The 12,092-nt window shown below is 39.3% G+C and overlaps 1 protein-coding gene across 1 annotated transcript; it reads left to right on the forward strand.

The window, feature by feature from the left end:
* The first annotated feature begins 4,160 nt into the window (after window positions 1-4,160).
* slc26a10 (solute carrier family 26 member 10) lies at window positions 4,161-10,354 on the forward strand. Its single transcript, XM_038722568.1, has 18 exons — window positions 4,161-4,658; window positions 5,203-5,313; window positions 5,505-5,662; window positions 5,797-5,961; window positions 6,051-6,203; window positions 6,299-6,381; window positions 6,470-6,617; window positions 6,704-6,817; window positions 7,372-7,449; window positions 7,540-7,635; window positions 7,830-7,936; window positions 8,177-8,246; window positions 8,423-8,605; window positions 8,698-8,752; window positions 8,982-9,070; window positions 9,179-9,233; window positions 9,405-9,511; window positions 9,610-10,354. Exons 1-18 carry the CDS (start codon window positions 4,385-4,387, stop codon window positions 9,646-9,648), a joined length of 2,085 nt encoding a protein of 694 aa, XP_038578496.1. The 5' UTR covers window positions 4,161-4,384; the 3' UTR covers window positions 9,649-10,354.
* Window positions 10,355-12,092: the final 1,738 nt, after the last annotated feature.

The raw sequence follows: 12,092 nt of genomic DNA on the forward strand, positions 1-12,092 counted from the left end.
TGCTTTGGCATGGGCTAGGAAGTGACACATCCCATAACCAGACTCAACCCAGGCCTTCCGTGGGTCAAAACAGCTCCCCTACATGGTTTATTAAATCTGATTGTTATTGTGGAGGTGATAAAAACTGCGGGGCAAAACTGCTGTACTGGATGATTGCAGATTTCATGCAAAGAATAACACCATATGCCTCATGTCTACCTTAAACGAGAGTGGATATTGTAAGTCAACGGTGAAAGTCAGACTGAAATACCCCAAATCAGACTAAACACAAGTGAGTGTTTTGTTTATTCCATGTATGGTAGGCTACCGTATCCAGACAGGGGACAGACAGGACAGTGACTATCAGCAAGGAAGGGAAGGTCAGATGGGAATCCAGGTCTCACCTTTTGTTCTCTTCAGATGACACACACGCTGCTTGCAAAGTGTTGACCTGTTGTCTGTTTTGGTGTGTTTGGTCTCTAACACGGAAGGACGCTCCGCTTAATCAGATGAAAATGGCAGTATGATCATGAGCCCAGGTTAAAATACGTTACGTCCTTAAGCCATCATCTCTGTTGTTGACTTAATTGTGGAGGATGCTTTGTGAGTGCACACTCAGGCATGGTTCCTTGGGGAGCCTGTGGATGTAGGCGGGTACTGCCTTACCCGCCCAGGAGATGCATGACCCAGATGTTTGATGAATGGACATGACTTGTGTAGGTGTGGCGGAGGTCAGGAGACGTTCATCAAGAGTGAACAGGAAATCAGCAACTCACTGCGAAACTTACTGGACTCACGCAAAGTCAAAAAACTGTTTTAAAACGGGAGGTATGAAAGAAGCATTCACGCTTTACAAGCATGGCCCCAGTTAATAAATGTGAACATGGGAGGGAAAACATGGGAAATCATGACATGGCTAATTACAGGTACAAGAACAGAAGAACATTGATAGAAAGTGTTTGACATTGGCTAAAGAATGCAACATTTGTTTGATTATTGTATTGCCTAAATAATAGAGTCGACACGCTACCATAAAATATACACATTTCAAGGCACATCAAAGGGCTGTTAGACAGATTCCTGGGTTATGCTCGGCTCTTAACCCCTGCAGGAACTTTGTCTGGCATGAGTGACAAATTACAAGAAATCCATGAACTGACAGGAAGAATTCTTCAGAGACACATGATTCAAGAATCAGACAATGTAAATACCTGGACAGCATGAGGAGAGGCACTAATGGATGGAGAGGAGCAGTGAACGGAAAGGGATGGGAGAGGTAAGGAGACAGGGACACAAGGAGATGTTTGCCTGCCAGCAGTCAGCCGCATTGACAAGGTCATTTCTAAAGTAACATGCCATGGGGGGTCGGGACAAGCATCCCATAAAGCAGATAAAGAACAATAGCAGGAACTATAGGCCACAAAATGACTGGAGCCTCTCCCTGGACGAAAATAATAGAAAGACCTGTCAGATCAGGACACACACTCAGCATGAAGGAGACAGGGTGGATGAGATATTTTTATAATTTGATTAATGCTAATGCAACAAGGAAAGTGGGATCATGAGTTATGCTGCCAGACATAACTTCAGTTGCCATCGAAGTGTGTGTTTGTACAATTCACACAGCACTCCATACGTACTTTTTATTTTTTCAAGATGAATGCTTGTCTCACAGGAAAACGCTGCGCAAAACACTGAAAATGAAACAAGACGACATACTACTACAGAGTAATAGAAAATGATTGATATTGATCTTATTTCACACACTCAACAACTTGAAGGGATCTTAATACAATGTGACTTCACGTTTGAAATATGCATGTCTGTCACAAAATTGTCACATCACTTGACACATTTCGTGTCCGCAAAAGATTGTTGATTCCCTGATTGTTGTTGTTTTTAAGATAAATGAATGCACACTGGATTATGACATATACTTTGTGGCTTGGTGTGCCACTCAGGTATGCACGTTTTGTTGTTTAACTTTATAAAGAGCTGTCTGTGTTATGATGGAGCAGAAGGGTTTCGTCTAGTTTGGAGTTAACACTCCATATCCTTTTCCATTCAACGCATTGTTCCTTTTACCACTGATTAATATCTTGTTTAAACAGCCTGCAGACACACCAAGCCATCGGTATGTTCTTACTGTAAATCCTCTGGAGTTGATCAACACAATGGCCCACATTCCTGGCATTTAAATTCCTTTATATCACTGCATCTCCACTCCAACAGAGACACAGGAATATGACACTGGAACAAAAACAACTTTCTACATGGATGTCTGTTTATATCATTTAGTTTAAAACATTAGCGAAACAGGACACATGACACTTTGGGGGGTGTCCGGCCAGTGCTTTACCTTTGTAACGCATCACTGGACCTCTCACCTACACCCTGTTTGACCCTAGTTACATCTTTAGCAATGTTTTCTCTTTCATGGAATAACAACAGCAGGGGCAGAACTTCATTCAACATTAGCCATTGTTTTCCTTTTTAAATTTAGAATCAATAATAGTCATTAGAGAGAAATGGAGACATTTATCAGGGTTAAATCATTTGACCTGACTCCAGCATTGTCGCGTATGTGGGATTACCAAACACCCCCTGCTAATTATGGCTTCCTCTGGGCTGATGAGGTGACACGTTGTATAAAAATATAAAAAGATGATTTCATATCCATAACATTAAAGCTGCACTAATGAAGGTTTTTACATCAACAATGAATCAAATAACTACATGTAAAGCGTCAGAGGTCTCTTGCAGTGATAAACTCACACTTATCATCCAACTCTGCAGCTCTACAGTTTACTGTAGTCTTAACATGCTATGTAATCATAATAATAATGTACATCTGTGTGTACAGAAGGCTGTTATGGGTAACCATAGATTGCAGAAGGGCATATCTCCAAAATCTCAACCAGAGCGCTGAACAAGTTGATTGGCTGATTCAGCTCCTGATGGATCGAAACAGAGACAAAACAAACGTAAACATGCTACATACAAGTATAAAAGCCATGTGAACGTTTCAGAGCAGCCTGCACCTGTCAAGTCAACATGCCAGTAAAACAAACTGTATGACTTCATGTTACATATCTGAATGGGTGATAACATTTTATACAGAAACATATTTATATTCATATAACAATAGGGTAAAAGAACTTCACAAATGCAATGCTAGATGCTTTTCATTTTTTGCTGTTTGATGTGAACGTGCAGTACGTTACATTTTGAACAGTTTTAACTTTCTGCCCTCCTAGCCAAGGTCCAGGCCCATTCAAGCCAAAAGCCTTGGGTGTTGTCCTGCGCAACAATAGAAAGCTGTGGCATTGCCTGCACTTCCTCACGTATTCTCGAGGGATGGGAGACGTCATTTATGAGATAGGAGACGTTCATCCGCAGCACCCAATACAAGACTTAGATCAATTTCCTATGTTTTTTATTCACCAGAGTCAGACTGAACCTCTCTTGAGATTGTCACTCCCATCTATCCCATAATCACTCAAACTCAAATATAATTTCTATTTTGATTACATGTTTCTGTCAAGTTTCCAAGCTGCATTTTGCAAACAATATGTTACAGCCAGTAGACACACATGTCACATTTTATCTTGTATCTATCCAAAGCTCCCTTGTATTCACTCCTGTCTGACAAAGAACAACATCTCACTCATCACACACAATCTCTGATCAGCGTCAAGGTGTGGTTTGATCCATGACCCAGGCTGCCATGTCTGATTGAGTTTCACAGGGGTTTCAGACTCTTTTCCTTATGGCTACACAATTTAAACACCCACCCATTACAGACATCCATCCCTCCTTCGGAAATGAACTCCTCGCTAACAGACATGGTTTGAGGTTACACCTCAGCTCCGCCAACAATACAACTTTGATCTCTTTAGGCGTTTCACAGTGGTATACATTGTATGACTTAATTGTGCCTCCTCTGAGCTTGTACCTCCCGCATGGCTCTCTGGAGGCAGGACATAAGGGAGGATAGGACTGTGTGTGTGTGTGTCTGTGTGTGTTTTTGGAAGAAGGGGTTGTGCAGGCAGATTGTGTGCTTCACTTTCTACTTTCTGTTTAAAAAAAAATCCTTTTAGCAGTAGGACCCAGAGGATTGTTGTAGGGGGGGAAACACTACAACACACAGTACAACACACAGTACACCTATGTTGTCTGAAGCAGGACAAAGATGTGGAAAAAAAAGTTGTATAACACTGTAACAAAAAAGGTTGAGCTTTGAGCCATGTCATTGGCTAAGAAGATTCTGACAATGCATCAGGAAAAAAAATGCAATGGCTCTTGAGGTCAGGGCAGAGTCTGCTATATATGTATTGCAACAGACAACACCTTTACTGACTCTACAACTGCTCTTGCATGGTGAGCAGTCATCACTCATCTCTACATGGACAATATGAGCGCTTCTGTGGCCGTGTACAGGAATATTTACACGGAGGACCGCTTCAAACAGGCCTACGGCTCCGATGATGACACGAGTGGAAGTTTGCGGCTCCGGGAAAAGCTCGCAGAGAGGTGCAGGTGTTCGAGGGGAGCCTGCCTTCATCTGTTGAGGGAGAGAGTGCCGATATTTAACTGGCTGCCAAGATACAGACTAAAGAAATGGATTTTAGGAGACACTATAGCAGGACTGACAGTTGGTATTCTTCACATTCCGCAAGGTGAGTAAACATCAAAAGCAAAGTCTGTTATTCTGTGTCAATCACAAAAGAAAAAAAGAAAAGAAAGCAAAATTGTTTACAATAGTTGCTTACATTATTTGATTACGGTAATTATATTTATTGCATTTTAGAATCAACTGTGCCAGTATTTCATAATAATAATAATAAATAATAATAATAATAATAATAAAATGCATTTATAACAAGATCACATTATTATCGATATGATTATAATAATTAATATGGATAATAATACAAATAATTTGAGCAAGTATTGCAAGATAAGGATAAGTGTTAAAATATAATAAAAAGGAACGATTTGGGGTCTACAACTATATGGCTAAACCATGGTAATGTCCATTGTCACAGTGGGGATAAATACAGCATGTAGTGTGGAGTGTGAGTGAGTCACTTCTATTAGTGCTTCTTTGTCCTCAGTTAACTTGCATGCTTCAGCATTATAAGCTTACATATGGACACATTTTACATTCTGAACCTTCTGCTTATTGATGAACTGTCTTTTTGAATGTTGTTCTCTAAACAGGCATGGCCTTTGCTTTACTCACATCTGTGGCACCAATATTTGGCCTTTACACGTCCTTCTTCCCGGTGGTCCTCTATATGGTTTTTGGCACAGGTCGCCATGTTTCCACAGGTAAGACTTGTGTGCACACAACATCTAGTGTATATTCTAGAGGAGCATGGCGAACATCGTTTTAATCAACAGGGGGAGTTGTCTTTGCCATATGCTCAATACTATTTACTGTTACATTATTTCATGAATGCACCTCAATGTCAAGTGTCAGTTCTTTTCTACTGGCACTGAGGTTATAGGTCTTTTCTCAGGTACCTTTGCTGTGGTGAGTCTGATGACTGGCTCTGTGGTGGAGCAGCTGGTTCCCACTCCTCTTGACATGAACTCAAGTTCATCTGAAGCGGCTGAGTTTGAGGCCCAAAGGATTGGAGTGGCCTCAGCCGTAGCACTCCTCTCAGGAATTATTATGGTAAGACAGAAAGCCTATGTATTAAACACAAAATCATAAAATAAAATAATAATGCAACTGAGATCTTTCTTTTTGTTAAGACTAGCAGAATGTATTACCGACATAGCTTGTAATTTGAATCTCTTGTGCCCCAGCTGTGTATGTTTGGTCTTCAGCTGGGCTTCCTCTCCACCTATCTGTCTGAGCCAATTGTCAAGGCATTCACCAGTGCTGCTGCCTTCCATGTTACCATCTCCCAGCTGCAAAGCATGCTGGGGCTGCGGCTCCCTCGCCACACTGGGACGTTCTCCCTCTTCAAAGTAAGGGACGTCTTGATGGTCTAATCCAACATGATGTTATTTGGGATTTTGCTGCTGTTTGCTCACAGCTGAGTAACGTGTGTGTTCAGACTTTGGCGTCAGTGATGGAGAACCTGCCTCACACCAACATGGCTGAGCTGCTGATCTCCTTGGTGTGTTTGGCTCTCCTGGTGCCAGTCAAAGAAATCAACATGCGTTACCGGCACCGCCTGCGTACACCTATCCCTGTGGAGATCCTCACAGTTAGTCAACTGGATTTATGAATGTTGGGAGTGCATTTACTATTTACAACATAATTAACAGGTAATAAGCTGAGGTTTTATACTTTTTTCTTCAGGTGATTATTGCTACAGGTGTGGCCTATGCCTCCTCGCTGGACTCTACTTACAACATTGAGATAGTTGGCCACATCCCAGCTGGGTAATCTTTTAGATTTGAAATTAAAAAAGACCCTCAAAATCCTAGTAGTAGGTCCTAGTAATTTGACTTTTAATACTCCTATCCCCAGATTCCCGAGGCCACGGATGCCTTCCTTGCACACTTTCCCTGACATTGCTGGAGATACAGTAGCCATAACATTTGTTGGTTATGCTGTGTCTGTCTCACTGGCAATGATCTATGCTGATAAACATGGATATTCCATACATCCCAACCAGGTAAAGTGTGAGAATGTCACAGCTGCTTGTTGAAATGTTCTTGCCAATCTGTTAACTTTTTATATTGAACCTGTGTTTGATTTCAGGAGCTGCTGGCTCATGGTGTCTCCAACACGGTGTCCTCTTTTTTCACCTGCTTCCCCAGCTCAGCCACTCTAGCCACCACTAATATACTCGAGAGTGCTGGAGGATACACCCAGGTAGTAGTGGACATGCTATGCAATACATCTTCTGTACATCTTCTTGCTCTATTGAAAACTGGAACCTGTTATAACACTAACAAAAAAAAATTAAGTTATTGTGTTTACAGCAAAACAGTCCTATATGTAAAATTATTAACAACAGAGAAATATGGGTATCACTTAAAAATACAGTACACAAAATTGTGAGTATTTACTAAGAAACGAGTGAGGAACGATATTTTTTTCTGGTGAATATAAAATCTCTTGTAATCATGAAGTCATAAGGGATTACATAGTAACTACTTAGCATGATCCATTTCCATGTAAAAGACATTGTTCAGTTTTGTATGTGAATGTACCTTAAATGTGTTTAGCCAAAAAAGTACAGATTGTGGGTTTATAAACTATAATCAGTGTGAATGCAGATAAGAATGCATTTATATCCAACTGACTTGCTTGCATATTGAACTTCCATATTGTCAGTGCATAAAATGCTCCAAATAAGGAGCAAAGTTTATGAAATACATTGGGATTCCCTGTAAGGAATGTGTGTCTCGTATGTGTTCCTGCAGCTCTCCGGTTTGTTTACTAGCCTTGTCGTTCTGATTGTCCTGCTGCTGATTGGACCACTGTTCTATTTCCTACCCAAGGTGTGTTTATATAAGTGTGTCACTACAAGCATACCAGAGAAGAAGAAAGAAAGAAAGTGCACACATCTCATCCTTTTTCTCTCTCCCCAGGCTGTACTGGCGTGCATCAATGTTACCAGCCTTAGGCAGATGTTCTTGCAGTTCCAGGACTTACCTGAGCTGTGGAGAATCAGCAAGATTGACTTTGTAAGGGCATTGATTGGTATAGCAATATAACACATTGGAGCAAAGGTAGCACATGAGATAAACCAACTTCTACCTTCCCCTGTCACACTGATTTGCTTGGCTGGAATTAACCATAATATTCACTGACATGCTTGCATTGTTAATTGTTATATCCTGACATGGCAATACGTTATTGTGGCCATGTCTTTGTGTAGATGGTTTGGGTGGTAACCTGGCTGTCTGTAGTGGTACTTAACGTGGACCTTGGCCTAGCCATTGGGGTGGTTTTCTCTATGATGACCGTCATCTGCCGCACACAAAGGTACATTTTCCATTCTCTCTGCACGAATACTACAGTGCAATCCAGCTATTGCTCTTGCCAAATGCACTATTGTAGGAAACACCATGCACATCTGAGAGTTTAAGTATGAACTGAGAAGATCATATCTACAGTAAAAACATTGAGAGTTTTATATATGTATTGCAGCTGTGAATTAAAATGATTCACAGAGAAACAACATGTTATGTGTTCAATTCAAATGTATGACCTATGGTTCAACAGGGCTGGTTGTTCAGTGCTTGGTCGGGCCAGCAACACAGAAATTTACAGACCTATGGAGAACCACAGCAAGGTGAGATGATGCTTTTGGATTTTAAAAAAATGGATGAAAAAATGTGCAAATAAACATTGTCTTTTATCTTAAACTTCAGGGATATAATTTTCTCCAACAACAAGTGATAATCATAATCTCAGAGATGATGCAGCCTATCTTAGAATGAAGCTGAGACAATCCTGTTTTCCTTTCAGTGCTATGAGGTGCCTGGAGTGAAGATCCTGACTTACAACGGGCCTATTTACTATGGCAACCGTAGCTTCTTCAGGGAGGAGATGAGCAGGCTGTTGGGCCTGACGCCAGAGAAGATCCGCAGCCGGGAGAAGGACAGGAAAACCCTGGAGAAACGCGAGAGAGAGGCCACCGTCAACACCGTGGTATGGCTGCTGCAATCATTGAGTTAGAATATACAGTTCACACTGTGTAATTTTAGCATCTTATTGTTTTTCCTCCCTCCATTGTTCTTTAGGAAAGAGTCATTGCAAACACGTCATTTTCTTCAGAAAATGAGTTCTTTAAATCAGGTAAGTAATGAAAACTTTTTGGTGGCTCTGTGTGGACAATACTAAATATGCATATAGTTTCCTAAACAAAACCTATAGATATTCTCATTTTAAATCAGGAGACAACAGTAATTTGGCCATTACAAATGACATTTTTCTAGATTGCTCTATTTACATTTTATTTCTAGACATGTGCCGCAGATAATTTCAAGGAAGGCTTTCCTGTCATTTCTTTTTTTCTTTTCTGTAGAAACATCTGAGAGTGATGTTCAGGCAGTGCTAATCGATTGCAGCAGTGTGATATTTGTTGATGTTGCTGGAGCAAGACTCTTCACACAGGTTAGTCTGCTAAAGCAAGACATAATGCTTTATACTTCTCAATATAGAGCTATCTATATTTTTTGTGCATTGTGTCAATGGAAATGATTGCTTTTGTTTTTTTTGCAGATGTGTACTGAATGCCAGAAAGTTGGAGTTCATGTATATTTGGCAAACTGCAATGGTAAGGCCTATGTATCCGAATGACTTATTTCCTGATGGCTTGTTCTGTTATATTCTCTGTTTATACTACATAGAGAGGTTTGTTCAATTTTCATAAAGTAGGATGATACATACTTATTACATTTGTTAAAATTCCCTTGTGAATATTAATCAATGACTTTTATCCCCTTAGAGAGTGTCTTAAAGATCCTCACATCAAGTGGTCTAATGAACTACATGAAGCCTCAACATATTTTTGTCACTGTTCATGATGCCGTGATGTATATTCAACAGCAGAAGGTAAGCTGGAAAGCAGAAATTTTCACAGATATGGAAATGTCTTGGATTCCTAATTGACTGTCGTAAACAAATGATGATACTGCTGTTGCCTTCCGTAGGAAAAACCTCCAGAGCACACCACAACTGTTTGGGTATGAGACAGGAAGGCAGTAATGAGTGATGCCATCTAAAATGGGACTAAATGGCAGAGGGCATTACTGTTTTATAAGTAGAGACAATGTCTCTCAGCTATATTGTAGCACTCCAGCATTTGGTCCAGACTGTACTGTATACCATTGTTTCAAATAAACTGTAGCCTGTTGTAGCACTATGTCATATATTATAGTTATTATTAAATTACAGTGTTACCAGTTTTCCCACAGATATTGGACACTCTTTAATCTGATAATATTAAATAGTCACAAATTCAGAGGGGTTTAAATCCAGCAGATAGAATCACTCCACATCAGACAATCTCATCAAATATTCTGTGTAAACAAATGAGAAAAACAAATATGTTATGTTATGTGAATATAAAACTGTGACAGATATGAATTATTTTGTTTTACAGTTGTTCTGTTCTTTATTGCCAGATATGCTGGAATATTAGCATAGTAATATTTATTTAGTTTCTGTTGCAATACAGATACATATAAAGTGCACTGAATAGTTTGTCAACATACTTTGTATATATATATTTTGAAATATGTGCTTGAATATGCAGATATGTACAGTAATGCCATCCCATACTTTCTTTTATCTCCAGAAAGACTGCACAAAATATTTTATGAATGACTTTGTATTTGTCAGCAACTGTGCCATCCTGTGGCTGTTTTGACAATAAATATGTCTCCAAAAACAGAACTTCTTAGTGAATCATACATAAATTTAATAAATGTCAGTGACAATTGTGTCATAGGTATCTACATCAATACTTGGGTTACTGTGGTTATTAAGTATGAATACATTTTAGGGGGAAACACAGTGTGGAATGTGAAGCACGCCACTTTGTCAGATTTTGAAAACAGAAGAAGAGCGGTCTTTGTATTTGGTGAGGTACAGTAGGCCTATGTGTCTGCACTGAGATGATTAAAAAAAGTAAAAAAAATACATGATTCAAATGACAACAAAGACAAAGGAAATTATTGCCACAGCAAGGATACAAATTAGGGAAAGTAAGGACATCGGTCATCAGTCCAGATAAATTCAGATTTATTCAAAAAGTAAATTAATGTATATTTTGATATCAGGAAACACCTTGAAATGCATAAATCTACTACTACATTTTTGATTCAGTGCATCTGTCACTTTTTACAGAAAGAAAGTTTGCACATCACAAAAGCCTGACTAAACCTGCTGTCATAAGATATTTAAAATGTGTTTTTACCAGAGGTTGTAAATGCCATTACATTAATTGAAAGAGATGTCTTACCTTACCACCATGCTGCCCTCTGCTGTTTAACAGTTAAAGGGTTTCCTCCAACTGCTCATCAAAATCCCTTTACCTTGACCTGATAAAACTATATGAAGTGTGAGTTCAAAACCAGGACAAAAAAGAAAAAAAAAAATAAACTAATTATTTCCTTGCTTGATGTTGGATAGCCAAGTTATTAATTTTTTCCAGTGCATATTTCAAAGAGGCCTCTAGACACTGTACCCTTTGGGTTTTTGAGCTAAAGGAGTGTTTCACTAATTGGCAAGAAGTAGTCCACTTCAATTAGAACATGGTACACAAGGCACTGGCCAAATGTTTACTAAGCCAGATTCTACCGGCAGACCTACTAACACGCACACACACACACACACACACACACACACACACACACACAGTTGTGTTTCCAACACTTTAGAGGACATTACATTAATTCCCTGAAGAATTATCCTAACCATAACCACTATTTGTTTAAACCTAAACCTACCCCTAGCCTTACACCCAGTTTTCACCCTAAAATGTGATGATTTACATTATAGGGACCTGCATTTTGTCCCTATAAAGTAGGTGAGTCCCCAAAATGTGACTGTGTAAACTGACCCCACAACATAGGGTAGTAATACCCACTCACACACAGGTACATATTCAAAAGGTAACCCTGCAAACTCCTCAGAAGGTCAGTGATTTAATGACAAAGCTATGATTTACCTATTATTAAAAAGTGCTTGCAGGTAATGTGTACAGCATACAGTGTTATGTTAGTGACCACACATTGCCAAATGAAGTTAAACAAAAATGAAAAACAGTGGATTACAGTGGAATAATAAGAAACATCAAGTACTTAGCTTTCATTTCAAATTAATGCAATTTGTTAAGAAATAGCAAAACAGCAAGCATTGAAATGTATCTGAAAATACACACATCCAATCCATCTAATCCTACCAAGACGCTCATTATAACTATGAAATTATACTACTACTACTGATACTGCTAATATTTCTACTTCTAATAATGATAATGTACAGTTCTATAGTTCAACATGTGTAGCATTTTTCTCTGATCTTTTGTTTCCATCTTGTGGTGAAATGTTGGAATGACAGTCTCTCAGCAGTTTCTCAGCTGTCACCACACTAACAAAAACCACCTTATTCTCTTTGTTGGAAACAAACA

This window comes from Micropterus salmoides, unplaced genomic scaffold (genome assembly GCF_014851395.1).
Source record: "Micropterus salmoides isolate LMB-PRFRI ecotype aquatic unplaced genomic scaffold, ASM1485139v1 Ms_hic_scaffold_16, whole genome shotgun sequence".
In the NCBI taxonomy this organism is placed as follows: domain Eukaryota; kingdom Metazoa; phylum Chordata; class Actinopteri; order Centrarchiformes; family Centrarchidae; genus Micropterus; species Micropterus salmoides.